The 20,981-nt window shown below is 46.7% G+C and overlaps 1 protein-coding gene across 1 annotated transcript in view; it reads right to left on the bottom strand.

The window, feature by feature from the left end:
• WWP1 (WW domain containing E3 ubiquitin protein ligase 1) overlaps nucleotides 1–20,981 on the bottom strand; it is a 711,039-nt gene that overhangs the window by 184,245 nt on the left and 505,813 nt on the right. Inside the window, exon 19 of the mRNA XM_069220436.1 lies at nucleotides 2,302–2,442. Within this exon, the coding sequence (XP_069076537.1) occupies nucleotides 2,302–2,442 (141 nt within the window). The remainder of the gene's footprint in view (nucleotides 1–2,301; nucleotides 2,443–20,981) is intronic.

The following is a 20,981-nucleotide window of genomic DNA, read 5'->3' as shown; positions in this document are numbered from 1 at the left end:
TAAAAACCTGTATCATAAATAAGCTTTTGACATTATAGTGTAATGCCCAAAAACAATAACAAAAAAATAATTTGGGACACATTGAAGGGTGAAAGGAAAAAGGGAGTCTTAAGTAAATATGGAGAGGACAAGTGGCCTATTAACGGTGTCATTTGCCCTGGAGTAATAAAGGAAAATGGTTCCCTGGAATATTGATAGGAAAACTGAGCAGAAATTAGAGATGACTGAGGCCCGTAGGTCTCTGGGCCCCAGTGCCACTGCACCTGTTGCTCCATTGATAACTAGGCCTCAGGAGAGAAAGCAGATGGGGTAGAAAAAGAGAACTGAAAGGAATACAACAGGCAAAAGGAATAAAGAGAAAGGGTTTCAAAGAAATAAAGAAAAGAGAAAGAATGAACGAGAAAATTAAAACACAAGTAAGAAGAAATAGAGCAAACGTGAGACAAAGGAAAAAAAGAGAAGGAAGCTAATGAACAAAAGAAAGAGGAAAAAATATTGCAACAAGTGTGAAAAAGAGAAAAATAACAGAGAAAAAAAAGAGAGAGGGTGAGAGAAATAAGCAGCGAAAGAATCAGGGCATGTATGTACTGACACATTTCCCAGAGACACAGAATGGGAAAACCACTTTGACACTTCAGGTCCCGACAAGTAACTTGTGGCTTCCACATACAGACTGGAAAAAGAGGGATTTATAATAAAAAGTGAATTGATAAATAAAGATAAGAAAATCACCAGAGAAAGGAAGGGAGAATGATCTTTAAAAAAAAAAGTGAAAGGATGCATACTGAGTCAAAGGAAAGAGCAAATAAAAAAAGACAAAAAGAATGAAGGGGAGAGGAAAAAAAACAAGTGAAAGAATGAACGCCTGATGAAGACAAAACAGTAAGGAAATAAGGAAAGGAACAACCAGGTTTTTGCAAGTTTGAAAGAGGAGGTAGCAAAAGGAAAAGGGGAGAAAAGGGAGAGGTAGAAATAAGCAGTAGAAAGAAAGAGTGAAACTGTTAATTTGTGGGTTTTAAGGGTTGGAAAGAGAAAAGTGGGGGAGAAAGAAAACACAGAGTAAAGCTATGAACAAAGTGAGATAGGTAAAGCAGACCCTCCCAAATAAAGATGACAGCTAAGAATAGATTTAATTGGCTCACGCCACCCTCAAACAGAAGCGGGGGCCACTACAGAACAGCAGGAGGTGTATTGGCAGGGTTGTATGTGAACCCCAATACAGCAATACTGGGGCACCTTAGATCAGGATTGGGGGTATAGGCAGAGCAGTGTCCCATCCAGTGCTGGAAAAACAGAAAGGCAGCAGGTGAGGAAAGAGAAACGGAGCACCATGTAATTTCTGGTATTGGAATAATGGGGCACTGCAGGTTAGGGTTGAGGTGCATTGACAGTTGTATTTGGGTTGCAGAAAAGGGACTAGTAATGGGCACACAAGGTCAGAAGTGAGGTATGTTAATAAAGCTGTGTGTGGAACCTAGTACTGGTGTGCCAGTGCTGCTGAGTGTTGGCCTGGAGGTGCCCGGGTGAAGCAGTGAGTGGGGCACGCATGGGAGTGGCCTTCCCTCTGAACCACAGAAGCGAGGAGTCCTGAAGGGCGTGTGTGTGGGCCTTAGTACTGAGAATAAATGTGCACTGAATGTTAGAACTGATGGATTCTGGCAGAGCTGTGGTGGTTCCCATCAACAGTGACGTTGGATATTAGACTTGAGGTGCACTAACTGAGCAGACAGTGTGTGTGGGAGTCCTGGCACGGGCATGGCTGAGGGGCTTGGAGTGTGTGAATGGAGGTGCACTGATAGAGCTGCGTGTGAGATCCCAGCATGGAGCAGAAGCGGGCACTGTCTCTAAGAATTACGGAGCTCTGTTTAGAGCTGGTAAAGAAAATCCAAGACAATGAAAGGCCGGAGCCAGGCAGCTGAGAGAGGGTGCAGAAAGCCCACAAAGACCAAATGTGACCAAGATAACAGCCTGATTTATAGCCTTGTGTAAAAGCTAAGGACTGAGTAAGAATGCTCTGCAAATGAAAAGGGAAGCTTCCCTGGACAGGAGCAGTAAACAAAGTTAAAAACAAGTTCCCTACAGACTAGATAAACAGGACAAAGCATAATTATAAAATGAGTCCCTGCTCCCAAACAGAAGGAGGGAGAAAAAGGCACGACTGACCACTAGCAAGCAAGGATTTTTAAGTGGCACTGAAACTTACAAATGAAATAGCTGGAAGCCCACAGAAGTATACTTAAACGTATACAAGAGGTCGCATGCTTACGCTCGATCTAAAAACAATACAATTCATTTACTCACCCAATATATTCTTCCTTGTTCTCTTCCGTTACCAGAACATTTGATCCTTCCGGTTTCAAATCATGCGAAGTTACTTTCCCCAAGATCTCCATGTCGACCGAAAAGTACATTTCTAGTCCACACTCTTCAATGTTGTTGTCCCTAAGAGAAAAGTAAATGGTAAACTCGAAGAAAATTGCCCATAAAATCTATACTAAACATGTAAGAAGAAATGGCACATCATTAAAAAAAAAACACATCTTAATAGACTCCAATGGATAAGATGGAAATTAAACAGAATTTAGTTGCGGTCATGAGTGGGGTTAATAACACAGCAACAGTGTGTCCAGTAATAACTGAGGTGACAAAACGAAACATTTTTAGATGTAGGTCAGACATCTTAAAGCAGCACTTAGGCAGCTCTGAATGAAGCCAGTCTATTTTGGGGAAGCTAAGTCAAAGGTAAAGTAGAAAAGTACAAGGACCTCTACTGCTAGTTTCAAGTCTTGTCTAGAGAGCACATGGCTTTGGAGTTTCAGTATCTGAAATTGAAATCTCAATGGCATACCCTGAATATGGCTGATGAGGTACAAGGTTTGATCTAAGAGGTATACCAGGCAATTGAAGTATGTTTTGGAGTAATGCCAGCAATCTTAATGGTTTAAAGGCAGATAATTTGCTGTTACACAGTGCAAGAAAATAAGTCTTTGAGGAAGTGAATTTTAGCACTTTTTTTATCAATCCATTTATGCATGGCTTGCAAATTCAGTTAGATCACGGACACAAAGTAATATAATATATAAGATACATTACAAATGTCACTGGTGTATGGCTGAAGGGATGTACCAAGACCTCCAAGGCCTCCAAGTGTTTCTATTTAAAGATTAAATAGAATGTCACCAGTATTAAGCCCTGTTGGACACTACATAGCACTGAAGCAGGATCAAAGAGGGACTGGCCTATTTTCTTCTATTGAGTGTATTCTGTGAGCTAGGACTCAAACCATTTGAATACTGTTCCACAGGAACACATCAAAAATGCATCTTGCTTTTGAGACTGCTCAAGAAAGTTTGGTGGCCTACTGTGTGAAATGCTATGTTGAAATCCTGCTGACAAGAAAGACAAGTGCGGCTTTCACTAGAATTACAGAGGATGTCATCAAATACAAGGCATCATAGAAAGAAGAGATAAGAAACAAGTGACAAAGGTAAAGGGTAAGAAAATGTACATGCAAGATTGGTATACAGATAGAAGTGTAGGGTGGTGGAAGAGAGGAATGAGATTGAATAAAATCCAGGTAACTGATATTCAGCAGGCCTGCCATTCACAGTATTGTTGTCAGGCTGCTAAGAAAAACTATGGACCAAGCAACTGCATTTGCACTTACATTTTTTAATAAATTCAGCACTGATTATAGGAAAGCGCCCCTTTTTTTGACTGAAAGTGCACCGGGTTCCTGCTAACTAGCTCCCCTGTGCCAGATCTCACTCACTTAAACTGTACAATTGTTTCCCAATTGACAAGATCTTTGGCCGCCATGTAAGTTCCTAGTAAATGATACCCCTGGTACATATGGCGTGTGTACCTCTCCCCCACCCCTCCCAAGGGCTGCAACATGGGGACCCCTCACCTAGCACATGCAGGCTGCCATTGCAGGCTGCGTGTCTTGGTGAAGCTAAAAAAGAAAATATGATAAAGCACAGCCTATGTGCCATGTCCCATAACACTGCATGCAATATATGCAAGTCAACCCTTCACCAGGCCTTCCAGCCCTAAGGCAGAGTGCATTACCTTGCAAGTGAGGGCATATCTGCATGAGCAGATATACTCCTGCTATGTCTTTGTCGATTCTTAAACATGCTGAGTGAACAGGGGAGCCGCTTTAAGTACATGGGCTGGACCACTGGTCATTACGAGTTCCCCAGCTACACGATGGTGTCACTGAAACTAGGGAGTTTTGGTAACAAACATCTCATATTAATAAGCCCTCAGTGATGTCAGTGATGGATTTATTAATGCATGCACTCAGAGGGCACCTTGGAGATTTAAGAACCCTGGGGCAGGGTTGTCTACTTACCACAGGAAGTGGTCATATAGGGGGTGTAGTGACCCCCAGGGGTAAGTAGCCCATTGGCTACTACCATACCTCCCCGAAACGCCCCTAGATCCAGTATTTAGGGGAGGCCCTGGCACCAGGAAATCAGAGTCCTGCTGACCTACATAGGACACTGAAGAGCCGTAAAAGCAAAGGAAGAATCACCTGACCTGGACCCAGCCCTGCCGGCCTATCTGCTGCTCCTACTGAATAGCGCCAAAGTTGTCTGGTCCTGCAGCTGCTCTGCGCTGCAGCCTGGAAGGACTGACTGCCTTCTAGAAAGACACAAACTCCAGTGGAGCAACAGAGCTGCTTCCCTTTATCAGCAGGCACCTCAATACAACCTGTGAGGACTCAAGACCACCAAAAACCCGATGCCTGGAAGCACCAATGCTGTACAGTTTGAGCCGAAGTGGACTAATTGTGACAGCGTGGTTCCCCAGCCCTCCAGAGACAAAGTCCACCACAGACCTGACCAATGAGGACCTTCTGACGATGCCTGCAGCCCCTGCACATAGGCCCACTCAATTGCGAGTGCCGTGGTGGAGAAAACCAGATGCTTCTGGACACCTGTGCACTGGTCACCCCTGACCTGTGGAGAAGCGAACAGAAGGTGTTCCCACATCCTCTGACATCGCAGGATGGGAGCCCACTCAGTGTCTCCCCCCAGACTGCATCCTCAGTCCTCACCTGCAGCATCTTTGCGACACATCGATCCCTACAGAGTAACATTGAGCACTTGACGCCGTATGACACCTCTGCACCCAGCCGCTCCAGTGCCAGCTGGTGTGACTAATTGGTGTGGTCCTGACCCTTACCCAGAACTTACCTAAAGTCCAGGAGCCTTGTGAGGCGCAGTACAGTACCTGATTTATTGTCTTTGATTTTCTGCATAAGATTGCATTGCAGCTTTCAGAAGTGTGGAATTTTCAAAACTGTAAAGATTTTTCTTGTAATACGTACTTACCTGAATGACCTGATTCTGGAGCTGAAATACATATAAAGTTACTTATTATTTTTGTAAATTGGTGGGGATCTCCTTCTTGAGTCGTGTGTCTCATTTATTGACTGTGTATTTGCAAGTGTCTCATATTCCTCAGTGTTCAGCCTAAGGCTGCTCACCCACAATAACACCTGATGGAGCACTTTGGGATTGCATAGCAAGTCCTGTCCACTGGTAAGAGAACACCTGGACTCTTTGCACAATATACCTCAACTTGATATATCATATAAAGAGCCAGCTTCATGCTCTGGTGGCACAGCGGTGGGATACAAGACTTTGACACTTGATGTACCACTTGGTTAATAAGTGATTGCACAAAGGAATCCAAAATTGTCTTTAGTTTGGAAAACAGTTTCCAATCATTTGCTTTTTCTAAAAATAAAAATAAATTAGCTGTAGGGCACTGTGTTAAGTTCCACAGTCCAAACATTTTAGAAATTACAACACTCTAGCTAAGTTAGGACTTCTAAGTAGTTCCCTTGGATTTTTTTAAAGTTTCTCATAGGGTCCCAACTTTGTTAAAACCATGACTGAGGCAGCAGGTTCATCTTAGGAGCTCAACCTGAGCCCCTACCAAAACCTTAAGTTGGCCCAACTTACGGCCCTCTACCATGCAAACTTCCAATGGGGTCTAAACACATAAAAACTCAACTGCAGCAACTGCTTGCAGAAAATGATAGGACCATGGCAAGTGAAGGAGCTCCTTGGGAGACTGAGCAGGAAGAGAAGGTGGAGAGGATGATGAATCACTCCACAACTCCACTGACATTAACACCACTGTGAGCACTTCTGACAGTACCCCAGGAGATGGAGACAGTGAAGATGCTCAACTCCAAAAGTATGCCAGAAGCAGACACGACTCCTCCGCTATGGCATTTGAGTGTCCAACAACCACCCGCTCCCAAACAACCCCTATAACCCCCCGCCCCGTAGTTGCAAAACGTTTACTACCGCACAGGAGCGGCGGCGATGCAGGTAAGTTTTTCTTTTTTTCTTTTTAAATTAATCACCACCCCAGTTCCTCCAGTCCCCACAGCCCCCACCTCACTGCGCCACTCCAACAAAGCCCCGCAAGCTTCTCCTGGCCAAAAGGATAGGATAGAGTCACGAGTCTAGATTCTTGGCTATAGAGAAAGAAAGAAAGCTGAGATGGGCCTAGGACCCATCTCTGGTGGCAGGAAATTTATAACTAGGGAGAAAGAAGAAGATTTTGACCCTAAAATCCCCAAAGGGATTGTCCCCAAATTTTCAGAGGGTGATGATATGACCAAATTGTTTACAGACTTTGAGAGGGCTGTAAAATGAGACAGCTCAACAAAAAGTATTGGGGCTCTCTCCTTTGGGAGCCATTCACCGGGTAATTTAGGCCCCCGACACTGAACAAGGCAGACACTGAGTCATATGACTTCATGAAGGACACACTGAAAAGTGCAGGATAAGGTTCAGGGAAACTAGAATAACCTCTAGTCAATCCTGGGTAGATTTTGTTGGTTTTTCAGTCAACACATTAGGTGGCTAATTAAACGGTAACAATGTGCATGATTATGATGGGCTTTATAATTTAATTATGAAAGAGCATCTGTTAAGTAACTGTGTTCAAGAAACGTTGCATCAGTGACTGGTAGACCTATGTCCACCTTCCCATCAAGCATTGGGGAAGAAGGCAGACCACTGGGTCAAAACAAGGGTGACCAAAACTAGCACTGGTAGGGATGACGACAAAATGGAGGCCAAAAGGAGCCCCCACCTTAGGGTAAAGAGGGTGATCAAGCAATTGATAAAAACAGAGTCTTCTAAATGCCCCCAAAAACCTGATCAGGAGGTTGGGCCCGAGACAAATCACAAACAGAGGGTGGCTACAAGGGTAAGAACTTTGACCCTAAGAAGGTTGGTGCTTTAATTGCAGAGACAATGGGCACCAAACTGGAGAGACTACCTGTACCAAAAACAATCCCCTTAGTGCACCTGCAGCTCCTGCTGCAGTGGTAAGTCTCCAGATGGGACCTCAGGTGCACCCTGCCCGTGTAAGAGCTCACAGAAGCAACTCAGAGGGAGGGGTGGATGTAGCTGCCCTGGCTTTCTGGCCCAGTAATCTATACAAATACAGACAACAGCCTCATATTAATGGGATCAAAGTTGAAGCCCTGAGGGATAAGGCTGCAAGTGTCACCATGGTGACTGAAAAACTGATATCCCCATGTAGGAAAGTATCCTCTTTTTTTGGCATGGTTATCCCCATTTTCTGCCTGTTGTCCGTGTGTTTGACTGTGTTCACTGGTATCCTGCTAACCAGGACCCCAGTAATTATGCTCTCTCCCTTTAAACTTGGTTACTTGAACCACACACACCCCACATTTGGCATGCTGGTGCCCTCATGTAAGTCCCTAGTATATGGTACCAAGTACTCAAGGCATTGGTGTACAAGGGGAAACCCATGGGCTGCAGTATGTATTATGCCACCCATGGGGGAGCCCATGCAAAGGCTATCTGCAGGTCTACATTGCAGCCTGCGTGAAAGGGTGCATGCACCCTTTTCACTACAGGTCACCGCACCAGGCCACTGTAAGTAACCCCTATGGCAGGCCCTCCTAGCCCAGATGTCAGGGTGCAAGTACATGTGTGTAAGGGCACCCATGCACTAGCAGAGGTGCCCCCACAAACTCCAGTTCTATTTTCCTGGGCTTCATGAGTGTGGGGACGCCATTTTGTGTGTGTACTGGACAAAGGTCACTGCGTATCTCCAGCTACATAATGGTAAATCCGAACCTGGCCATGTTTGGTCTCAAACATTTTGGAGTCATACCCCAATACTGTTGCCAGTATTGGAAGTATGATTCCATGCACTCTGGGGGCTCCTTTGAGGACCCCCAGCATTGCTCCTACCAGTCTTCTGGGGTTTTCCGGGCAGCCCACGCAGCTGCCATCCCTCAGGTTTCTGCCCTCCTGCTGCTTGACCAGCTCAATCAGAGGAAGGCAGAACAAAGGATTTCTCTCACCATGCATCCTCTGAGGGTGACTAGTCTTCAGTCTGCACAAGAAGGAGTCTCCCTTGGAGTGTAGGAGTTACTCCCCTACATCTGCAGGCACCAGCTGCAACGACGACCGGCTGTGTGGATCTTCTCTCCTCCGAGGCTGCAGGACAGTACTCCTGTGCACTGTGCTCTTGCAGCTACCAAGGCTTGTTCCTTCTTCAAATGATCTACTGGGTCCGTGTAGCCCCGGCCTCCAGCACTCGTCCCTGCAAAGCACAGTCTCCTGCCTGCTGCTCCAGCGATGTGGGACTCCTCTCCACTGTGCTCAATGGGCCTCACTGTGACTCCTGTGCCTGCTGCCCGTGGGTCGTCTGTGGGGGCTGCCTCTTCTTCTTGTGACTCTCTCAGCTGCTGAGGGTCACCTCAGACTCCCCGCTTTGGGTCGAGTCCCCTGGGCCTTGCTGTTCTTCCGTCTTGCAAAACCTTCTGTTCCGACTCTTGTATTTGCCAGGGCTTGTTGGTGGTTTTCCAGCACCAATGACTGACTGCATCACTGGACATCACTTACATGACTTCTGGAACTCCTCTTATGCTCCTGTGCTGCACTGCTGACTTTCTTCATCCACTGTCGACCTGGGCCTGCATCCACAGAAGGGTGGATAGTGGCTTCTGCCACAGCCGGACGCTCCAACTCGACCTGCACTTGGTCCCCTTCTTTTACAGGTCCTCTTCTGTCAAGATCGACGTTTGGTTTCTTTCAGTCTTGTCTGGGTCTTGCACAGTCATTTCCAAAGTTCTCCTGTGGGTTTGAGGAAAAACCAGGTACTTAACTCTTCTCTCCTGGTCACAGGGAGTACCATGGTACATACCTTTTGGTGTTCCTAATTCCTCCAGCTCCCCTCTACTGATTCCACTTCCTTGGGTGGGGGACTGCCTTTCACATTCCACTTACTTAGTAGATGGTTTTGTTCCGCCCTCACCCCCCCCCCCCACAATAGTGTGATTACTTACTTCCTATTTGAGTATTGCTTATTCAGTACTTTAGTATTTGTGTTACTATAATAAAGTACTTTTATAACACTGTGTGAGTCTCATGTGTGTAAGTGTTGTGTGACTGCAGTGGTATTGCATAAGCTTTGCATATCTCCTAGATAAGTCTTGGCTGCTCATCCACAGCTACTTCTAGAGAGAACTGGCTTCCTAGACACTGTCTACACCTCACTAATAAGGGATACCTGACCTGACATAAGGTGATAACACCATAGATGCTCACCACACACCAGGCCAGCTTCCTACAGAAGGAGCTCGTCCATCTCATCCCAATGAGCACTATCTTAGTGGAAGAGGAGTCCAAAGGAGTTAACAATTCTCCATTGGTTGGCAGACTGACCAGCCAACTCCTTCACTGCTGTGTCTAATGCTCTACTTTCCTTATCTGGTGGTGGTGCCTCATTCAGTGGCTGGGACTTCACCTTTTTTCTTGCTATAGCAGCCACTAGTAAGTCGGGAGGCAGTTGGCCTTTAATATATGGGGGGGTCAAATGGAGATGCTTTGTAATTTATAAACTACCCTTGGAGTTATGACACGTGCTTCAACAGGTCTTTGATATCTGTTGTGTGAGCATCCCTTAAGCATAGGTAGATATTGTGCTGAATGCTGGCTAGAGGAGAGGGTTTCAAACAAAAAATCATCCTCTATAATGTAGGTGTGGAGTTCGACCATCATGGTATGCAATGGAGTGGGCTTGGCTGGGTATAGATCAGGATCTGTATCTATGGGTAGTTCAATATCATGTGTCCCAGGGATTGTCTTGAGGTGGGATGGAATATTGGTCACCCTCTTCTTCCTTCCGAAAATAATGAATGGAACCCTCAGGGGAATATTGCTCTTGTGCAGGTGGGTAGGTGTTGCAGCAGGTGACGGTGGTGGTGTCTTTTTCCTATGCTTCATTTGAATAAGAATGCCCAAAGCCTCCTCAAAAGTAAGCTGCCTTTTAGTTGGCTGCGCAGCAGTAGATGGAGGTCTTGTTAATATACGACCAGTGTCCGGGTGGATGATAAGGTGCTGTTGTCTAACGTCTATCGCCTTCTGCAGCCACTCCAGTATGGGCTCCATTGGTTTTAATTCAATTAGTTGTTTCGAGAAGGAGTAGGAATTGCGGCTCCAAAGCAGCTTCAGCACTGAGGATTTTGATGCAGTGTGTCCATGTTCCGACAGTCAGTTTCGGCTCCGCACTGGACCGGTGTTTCGGCACCATGGCTTTTGGCTATGATGTCTGGCTCGACTCCAATGGTATGTGAGTCTGCTCAGGAGCATGCACCTTCTGCTGTGCTTTTGGTACCGAGGCAGGGCTGGGCATTTCAGACACAGCTATTTGGTTGTGACTATGGTCTAAAGACAGTGGTGGCCTAATGGAAGACTTTAGTCGGTCTTGGGCAGGTGTTCACCCTTTGGGGATGGCCTTCTGGGGCCTGGGCAGAGAGAGTTCTGTACTTGCAGGTTGCCCGGATGGAAGGTTGCACATCCTGAGCTCAGACTCCCCAGCTGTTGTAGTGGGAGAAGGTGCCTTTATCTGCTGCAGACCGCCAAGCATAACCTTCCTCCATAAGTACTTACGATCCAAAGATGTCCGGCATTTTGTCGGCGCTGCATTTAAACATTGAATCATTGAGCCAGTCAAACTCTCAACATCTTCTTGGACCCGAAGGATAAGCAGGCTTTGCAGGTATCTTCCAGATGGTCCGGAGAAAGGCACAAGATACACACCCAATGTTGGCTGGTGCTTGGAAACTTAGCGTGACTATGAGGGCACCAAACAGACATAGCGTGGACGCTACCGATGTAGAAGTATTGCTCCATAGGGCGAAGGACCAAGGGGCCCACAGTCTAAGCGAGTCGCAATGACAAGACAGATGCTGGTCACCATTTGAAAAAGGATTGAGTACTAACCACAACTGAAAACAGTACCGACATTAGGTCTAAAGTAGGAAATGATGATGCACAGACGGAACAGAGGAGTACACTTCCAAACCAGATGGCAGAAGAAAACAATCTAACAATGGAGTCAATACCCATGCGCATTACCAGTAAGTGGAGTCACTCTACCTCGAAAGTCAAAAGACAACTTGCATACTTCCGAGACCAAAAAAAGATGGCGGGATTATGCTAAGCATGGGTATCTACGGCCATATATGCCTCAAACAGAGCATTACCCAATGCAAGCAACTTGTTCTTCTGATGGATACTTCTAACCACAGATTCCTCATGTTGTGAAGATACCATAGCAGTATTTCCAAGGCGGTGGGTCTGTGAGCTGGCTCAGACTAAGTGAGACTAAGCAGGCAAACTGCTCCTCTTGAAGGACCAGACAGTAGTTCTTTGTGTACAGATGTACAAATACCTGCCTGACAAGTGTCAAGGACAGGCACTACGCATGCCAATGCAGTGGTGGCAGCTTTAGGTCTGGTTGAATGAGCCCATAAGCCTTCTGGTGCAGCGCATTAGCCAGTGATCTTGACGCAGAGAGTAATCCATCGGAAGATGGTCTATTTCTGCACTGCTTCCCTCTTTGTCACAGCGGAACCCACAAACAGCTGACTGTTCACTTGATTCATTTTGGTGCCATCTATATAAACGATTAATGCCTTTTTAGGGTGCAGAAGAAGTCTCTCTTCCTCCTTGGAGGGAGGACGTGGAATACAAAAATGCTGGGCAGGCAATAGCCTGTCTGACATTAAATGGGGGGACCGCTTTCGGCAGAAAAGAAGCTCAGATACTTCTTAACACCTCATCTGGGAAAAATATTGTATAATGTGAGTAACAGAAAGAGCCTACAGCTTGTTCACCCACCTAATCAATGTTATGGAAATGAGAGCCAGTTTAAAAAAAAGTCACAATGGACAACTGTGCAGATGCTCAAAAGGGGTGCATGTCAAAAAAGTGAGTACTGAACTCAAGTCCCACTATGGCATCACGGAGAAATAAATGTTCTAAACCTTTAAAAAAATCTCATCACTGCAGCTTATTTAAATAAAGAAGGCTGCTCAGGTAACCACAAAAAGATCTAACAAATTGCCTTTCACAGTGCCCAAAGTAAATCCTTGCTGTGTGCCAGAGACAAAACTAACAACAAAACTTCAGACAACTTGGCTTACATTGAGCCAATTTGGGAGGTGCCGCACCAAGTCACATATTTGTCCTGAAAACTGGCATGCATAGATTTCGTATTGGAGGACAGATGGTCATGTCCATGAGTTCCAGGTAGCATACACTATGGCCTAATCCAGTGCTACTAAAATGCCTTGGGGTCTGGTTGTTCCAGATCTTCTTCACAACTTGGGCAGAAGAGGCAGAGATGGGAATGCATACAGGAGTCAAGAACCTCACTCTAAGCGGAATAGGTTTTTGAAAGAGCCACTACAGGAAATCCAGCCTGCAATATTTCTGACAATGCACATTGTGGGTGGTGTCAAAAAGATCAAGGGAAGGTTCTCCCCACTGATGGAAGACGTCCTTAACCACCTACCGCCAGGTGTAACTGCCATTCATGGCCTGCTATGCATCAGCAGCTGAGTTATTCTGCCCTGGCATTTAGATCCCCCTCTCTTGTGGTTCACCAACAGGGAGATACCCTGGTGGTACAGACACTTATACAGACCTAGAGTCTTCTGGCACAGAACCCAAGACTCCACACCGCCATGTGTGTTGCACATGGCAGTAGTATTGTCCAAGTACCTGTACCAGCCTTCCTCTTATCATGGGTAGAAACGCCTCCAACTCAGAGTGAATCACCCTCAAGTTCAAGAAATTGATGTAGAGTCAAACTTCCGACGGAGACAAGAGGGCTCTGATCTCCACCTCTCCCAGATGGTATCCCCAACCCAGTAGTATTGCATCTGTGACCACTGCCGCAATTCCAGATGGGGAAAAGAGGGGGTTGTGCCATTGACCCAATCGAGGTCCAGCAGCAACCACTGCAGATCCTTTGCATTCTCCTCTGAAATCTGGCTACAATCCAACAGGTTGACAGATTTCCCTGGAGTGGTGCCCACTGGGACTTTAGATCTCACTGACCAGCCCGCATATGCATGCACCATCTGGTTGGTTTGGCCAACAGGATCCAAGAGTCCAACAATCCAGGCAGACTCACAGTCATCCGTGCTGAGATCCGGGACACAGGTTGAAAAACTGAGATCAGAGCATTAATGTCCTGAACTCTCCGCTCTATGGAAAACAAAGAAACCATACTAGAATTGCTTCGTTGAATGGGAACGTCTGAGAAGGAGTTGAGTGTGACTTCGGCAAGTTGATAGTGAACAATGATGTTAGGAGATTTGCAGGCACCTGGAGAAAGCTGCTGATTGCCAGTATGAGTTATCCTTCAATAGCCAGTCCTAGAGGTAGGGAACGACTGGAACCACCGACCACCAAAGGTATGTTGTGATCACCACAAATACTTTTGTGAATACTCAAAGTGCACTGGTGAGGCCAAAAAGGAGCATCTGAAAGTCAATCCCACCATCCATTCTCTGGGGTTCAAGACAAACACGACCTGGATCAGTGTGAGCTTCTTGAATATGTCCTTCCTCAGGCATTGAGATGGTGGTTATTAAACAGAACAAAGTCCTTCTTTGCTACCAGGAAGTAACGAGAGTAACACCCAGCTCCTATTTCCGATGTGCGAAACAGCTCTAGGGCCCCTTTGGCCAAAAGGGCCTGCAACTCTTGCTGGAAGACCGATAGATCGTCCTTCCTCAGCCACCTTTATGATGGTGAAAAGGGCAGTGGGACTGAAAGAAATGGGAGATCATAGCCCTGATGTGCAATTTGGAGAATCTACTTGTCCTGGAGGTAATTAAGAATTTCCGTCCGCCAAGGTAGCCGTCTGCTGGAAAAAGGCATACTAAATCAGTTCTGTGGATGCAGGAGGAACAGAGGACAGGGCTGCATGCTGTCCTTGATGCTATGTGCGTTGTCTTTGTGAGTTGGGATCTCATCCACGAAAAGGGCATGAGGTCTGGTGGGGCTAGTGGAGGGGCTGGCATTGGCAAAACTGAAAATGCCTACTGTAGGAAAGTACTCTCTTTCTTGGCATGGTTACCCCCAATCTGCCTGTTGTCAATAAGTTTCACTGTGTCTATTGGGGTCCTGCTAACTAGGACCCCAGTAGTTTTGCTCTCTCCTCTAAATTGTACCTTTCTTCCCACAACTGGCATACTGGTTGCCCCATGTGAATCCCTAGTATATGGTACCTACCTACACAGGGCATTGGGGTTCCAGCAGTTATTCTGACCCCCATAGGGAGCCCATGCAAAGGGTTCTGCAGGCCTGCCATTGCAGCCTAGGTGAAATGGGTGCATGCACCCGTTTTCACTACAGGTCACTATACCAGGTCAGCATAAGTCATCCCTATGGTAGGCCCTCTCAGCACAGAGGGCAGGGTGCAGGTACTTGTGTGTGAGGGCACCCCTGCACTAGCAGAGGTGCCTCCACAAACCCCATACAAATTTTCCTGGACTTTGTGAGTGCGGGGATGCCATTTAACGGGTGTTCTGGAGATAGATCACTACCTATGTCCAGCTACTTAACGGTAACAGGGAGCATCTGAGTGGACAGGCCAGGCAGGTGACATCAGAGCCCCCTCCTCATAGGTGCTTACCTGGTTAGGTGACCAATCCCCCTTTCAGGGCTACTTAGTGTCTCTCTCTTGGGTGGGTCCTCAGATTCGGCTTGCAAGATTCCACCAGGACTCCTCTGCAACATCTGCTTTGATTTCTGGACTCCGGACCGCGACTGGAACCTCCAGGACCTGACAAGCTGCTTCCAAGACGAAAGGGCTCTTCAGCAACATGGTTTCCAAGGCTCCAGCCAGCTCTGCAACATTTTCCTCACTGTGAATCTTCAGAAGACTGCAACTCTTCAGCCTGCACAAGAAGAAGGAATTCTCCCCCCCCCCTTGGAGTGAAGGAGTCACTCCCCTACAACCGCAGGTATGTATGACAAGCGACGACCGGCTGTGTGGATCCCCTCTCCTGCTGAGCTGCGTGGACCATGCATCATGTGTAGTGGTCTGGAGTAGTCCTCTTGGTCCTCTCTGCCAGCTGTACAACTTTGGTGGAGGTAAGCCTTTGCACTCCCACGAAGGGCACAGCATTTCTTGCAGCTGCCAAGGCACGTTTGCATCTCCTCCAAGGGATCTTCATGCAACGTGTAGCTCCAGCCCCCAGCACTCCATCCTGCAAAGCACAGCTTCCTCCGTGGATCTCGTGCGGGGTGGGATCCTCTTTTGTAGTGCTGCGTGAGCTTCTTCTGCGACTCCTGTGTCCATGTCCTGTGCTCCTGTGGACTTTCTGCGATGCTGAGGGTTCCCTGTGACTCACCCTCCTGGGCCTTGCTGGTCACTGGCAGCACATCTTTTCCACTAACTAAAAGTTTGCCTTTGCCAAGGTTTGTTGGTGGAATTCCTGCATCAACACCCGTCTGCAATCTTCCTTTCAGCGTGGGGATTCATCTGCCTCCAACAGGAACTCTTCTCCGGCTCCAGGGCTGCAGTGATGACCTTTCTTCATTACAGTCGACCAAATCCTGAATCCACAGCTGGGTGGGTAGAAGCTCCTACTCCTCCTGGACTCCACAGTGACTCTTGGACTTGGTCCCCTCTCTCCACAGGTTTTCTCTCTTCAGGAATACACTGCTGGATTCCTTGCAGTCTTCTCTGGGTGTCTTCTTTTTCTTCTTTTCCTCCTTTTTGGTAGTTTGGGGAAAATCCAATGTTTTACTCCCGCATTCCTGGTTGTTGGGGGGTACTGCGTAATTTACCTTTGTAATTTTTCTGGTACCCCCAGCTCCCCGCTACACATTTTACTTACCTAGGTGGGGGTACCTTGTTTGCATTCCATTTTTTAAGTATATGGTTTGTGCTACCTCTAGGGTCACTATTGGTTAATACTATTTGCACTGTTTTACAACCTTTCCTATGCCTGTTTACTAGTGTATATATTTAGTGTACTACTTTCTTACCTCCTAGTGGTGGGTTACCTGTCTAGCATTTTGTGGTGATTTGTTCCAAAAATAAAGTACCTTTATTTTTGTACAACTGAGTGCTTTCTTTCATGTGTTTAAGTGTTGTGTGGCTACAGTGGTATTGCATGAACTTTGCATGTCTCCTAGATAAGCCTTGGCTGCTCATCCACAGCTACAACTAGACAGCCTGGCTTCTAGATACTGCCTACACTTCACTAAGAGGGGATACCTGGTATAAGGTGTAAGTATCAAAGGTACCTACATCACACCAGGCCAGCTTCCTAGACCTCCCATAGCCATGAAGGAGTAGAAATTGCCGGGGGAATTTTCTGTTCGTAGCAGATAGGTCCAAAGACCATGCTGTGGCCCTGCTTTCTTTAAACCGTTCTAGAGTTGAATCTAATTTCCTGCCAAGAAAGGTGAGAGCTATCAAATGTCATATTTGTTAAAGATGCCTGGGCATGCATGAGAAGTCTATGGACCTCATCCAGGTGTGGTGTCACACTGGTAAACATCATCCAACCTAAGCAGTTCGTCACAACCCAGTCTGAGTGAAATACAAAATTAGCTTCTTCGTGGCCATCCTGGATAGCCTAAGTCAGAAACACTAAGCTCAGCCAGAACAGCCAGTGAAACCTGGGCCACCATATCACATAGGGCATGGGAATAGTTTCTTTTCACAACTTTCCACGCCAGAAGCGCAGAGCCATGAAGAACACAGGCCACTGGTGTGTGTTCTTTATGGCTCTGCGCTTCTGGCGTGGAAAGTCGTGAAAAGAACCTGACGTCAGCACACCGGGGAGGTGCCTATATAGGTGGCACAACATCGTATCTGGCGCGAACGACACAGACGACGGGCATGAAGCAGACTGACACCACCTGAAGGTGCGTAGGGATACTGCTTGAGAAAAATCTCCAGATCTATACTGACATCTTGGGGAAATTTTAAGGTGGAGAATCTTCAACTAGAATGTGTCTACCAGATAAGGTGTTACCGAGAGTAAGTAACTTGTTCTTTAGGTGTTCAGTTAGGGCTCTCAGCCCCATCATCCAGCACCAGGCGACTGAGCTTTTCTCACACATCCCACATCAGAGAGCTTGATGGTGCAGAAATCCACCACGTGCATCCATTGCTCTGGTAGAATGAGGGCACAAACTCTCTTGCTTTTTGGGTTGCTTATCAGCCAACGCATAGCACATTTTAATGCAGAGAATGACTAATTTCGGGTGGTTCTCTTCTGCACTGCCAAACCTTTCTTCGTACCCACATACCAAACAAAGAGTTGATCATCCACCTGGAACACTTTGGTACGATCAAGGTAGAATGCCAACACTCTAATTGGGTCCAGGCGGTGGGGCCTCTCTTCCTTAGAAGGATGTGGGAGTGTGTAAAAACTAGGCAAGGTGACGGATTGATCTACATGGAAGAGCATAACCACTTTGAGAAGACAGGAGGCTTGTGTACGAAGCATCATTTTGTCAGCATAGATGGAAAGATAGGGTGGCTTGGATGAGAATGCCTGCAGTTCACTTACCATACGGGCAGATGTACTGGCCGCAAGGAACGCGGTTTCTAATAATTGAGGCCTGAGAGGACAATTGTAAAGAAGCTCAAAGGGAGCACACATGAGAAATGTCAGAACCAAATTCAAATCCCATTGGGGAATGATGAATGGGGATGGAGGCGGGTGGGGTGCTGAGCCATTATTTGGACTAGCTGGCTGTTTTTCTGCTTGAATTGTGACTTCGGAGGGACCAGACCATCACAATTCAGGTGATGCGGATAAGTCTTCAGTCAACAGATGAGAAGATTGGCATGCTTAATCTACAAGTGGATCACCTGGCTTCCAAACTAGATCAGCAGGCATCGCATTTAACAGAGGCGGAACAAAGGATTTCTTCAACAGAAGATGACCTACAGAATATAAGCACGAAATTCCTCAACATGGAAAAGGTGCTCAATATCATTCAGGCTATGAGGACCTGGAGGCCAGTTCCAGGCGAAATAACGAGCATTGTAGGTGTACCCGAATCAACCAATGTGGAAAAGATGTAAACATACGTACAACAGATGCTGCTCTCTGTGTTTGGCGTGGAAGCCCTATCACCACTGTTAACAGTACTCATCGATCGCTTATGGTGCGCCTGCCGCCGGGAGGTCCATCTAGACTGATCATTGCAAGGTTGTTAAATTATCAAGACAGGGACACAATAGTCAACCTAGCACGAGAAAAACAAACCATGAGCGATCAAAGAAACCAGATTGCGTTGTACCCTGACTTAATGGCAGCAGTCCAGGTGGCTCGCTGCCAATTTATCCCAAAGAAGCAACTTCAGAGAGCTGAACTACGATACGCAATGCTGTATCCAGCTTCAGGTGAAATATAAAAGGGAGGCAGCACATATTTATCACGCCAAAGGAAGTGAAGGATTTTTTTTTTTTTTTTTTTAAATCGGTGTCACCATGCAAACAGGATTGACAGGTGGCGGACTCAGCTGAAATGGTCAAGAATTAGCTCTTTCATTCTTTGTGATCATTTTCTAAGCCTTTTGGGCTTGGCGGTAGGATGATACCCAGTCTGAACAGGTGAGTTATCCTCCATTGGGAGGGGTCGAGGGCCTCTAATCGGCTGAGTTGGTATAAAGATGCATTTTCCCAGCCACCTCCAGTTATCTGGAGGCATTGGGAACCTGGCAAACCCAACCAGCGGGAGAACTCTTAATGGTTTAGACATGTAGTAACTGTTCAAGTTATGCAGATCATTGCATGCGTACTGTATTGTTGTTGATTGCTGAATTGGGTATGTCTTTAGCACTAGGGTACTGCTAAAATGGGTGGGGAGAGGGATGGTTTTCTTATTGAACCACTTCTGGATGCTTAAAATGCAAACCATCACTGCACCTCGCCACTATTAGAATGACACACATCGCAGCTCTATTGACAAAATTAGTCCAATGGGTGGATCAGGTGAACCTGGTAACTTCAAAGATTTGCAGGCTCCACAACCCCTGCAAAACCAGACTGGTTCTTAACTGCCTTGAAAAAACAATATACATATTGCATTCTTACAAGAATCTCATTTGACAGCTAGCACTGACAGAACGGTGGGCACATGTGGGGTGGTTTATAAATGTTTGTCGTCTTACTCCTTGTATGCCTGCGGGGTTCTCCTACTTACCAAACGTGGAGTACCATTCAATGCTGCACATTCCCTCATAGACGACTAGGGCAGCTTGGCTATTGTTCAGGGAAGTCTATATGGCACTACTCTCACGTTGGAGAACACATATGTTCTCAATGTGGATGACCCTGACTTTTACATGTCGGTATGGAGTAAACTACATAGTTTGCAGGTGCCCTTAATACTATGGGGTGGGGATATGAACACATATTTAGATCCCAAACTAGACAGATCTCCTCTTGCTGACTTGCATGGGAAAACAAAAAAAACTTAGCCGCTGCCCTCCGGGAAGGTATGGAGGAGTGGGGCAAGGTAGATGTATGGCGCTATCGTCATCCTGAGAGGAAGGAGGGAACATATACATCGACAGTTCACAGGACATGGTCCTGCATCAATTATTGGCTGATTTCAGGGGAGGCTTGTCCTTGGGTAACATAAAAGTTTTTCGGACCATGCTTCCGTGATGCTTGGAATCGACGTGGCAGGTGAGATTGTGACGCCTTACACGTGGGGACTTAAAGCTTCGCATTACTTGACATTGCATGCCAAGATATTGTCCGATCTGTAATTGTGGCTTATTTTGCCACCAATTAGGGGTCCGTGAATAGCCCAGTACCTGGTGGGAGGCTTTCAAGGTCATGATTCAGGGGGTCTGCATCAGCACACAGGCTGGGGTGCTTAGGACAATATGAAATCAATTACACAACATTGAGGCCCAATTGCATTTTCTTGGGCGTACACACAAAACCGACCCAATGCCTGACAAGAAAAACAAAGTGGATGTCTCACGGAGTCGAGGAGACGTGGTGAGTGCATGTGCTTGGGAGGCAGCCAGGTCACAGTGTGGCACTCAGGTTGAGAAAGCCAGGAGGACAAGGGGCATATATTACAAATAAAGAACGTTGACACTGGGGATTGTTTTGGTACATCCTCTATGCTTGGGCCTTCCAGAACTTCTATACTACACTGTATAAAACTCGTGATACAGCCAGTATGACTGCTATAGGGGGAATACTTGGAGGACATTTGTAGGGAAATGCCTCCCTTGGCATGGTTACCCCCTAACTTTTTGCATTTTCTTGATGCCAGTTATGATTGAAAGTATGCTGGGACCCTGCTAACCAGGCCCCAGCACCAGTGTTATTTCCCTAAACTGTCCCTTTGTTGCCACAATTGGCACAGCCCTGGCACACAGCTAAGTCCCTTGTAAATGGTACCCCTGGTACCAAGGGCCCTGTGGCCAGGCAAGGTCTCTAAGGGCTGCAGCATGTATTATGCCACCCTGAGGGCCCCTCACTCAGCACATGCACACTGCCTCACTGCTTGTGTGTGCCGGTGAGGAGAAAATGACAAAGTGGACATGGCAGTCCCCTCAGGGTGCCATGCCCACATCCCACTGCCTGTGGCATAGGTAAGTCACCCCTCT

This window comes from Pleurodeles waltl, chromosome 2_2 (genome assembly GCF_031143425.1).
Source record: "Pleurodeles waltl isolate 20211129_DDA chromosome 2_2, aPleWal1.hap1.20221129, whole genome shotgun sequence".
Taxonomy (NCBI): Eukaryota; Metazoa; Chordata; class Amphibia; order Caudata; family Salamandridae; genus Pleurodeles; species Pleurodeles waltl.
This window is presented reverse-complemented; position numbering and strand designations above follow the sequence as displayed.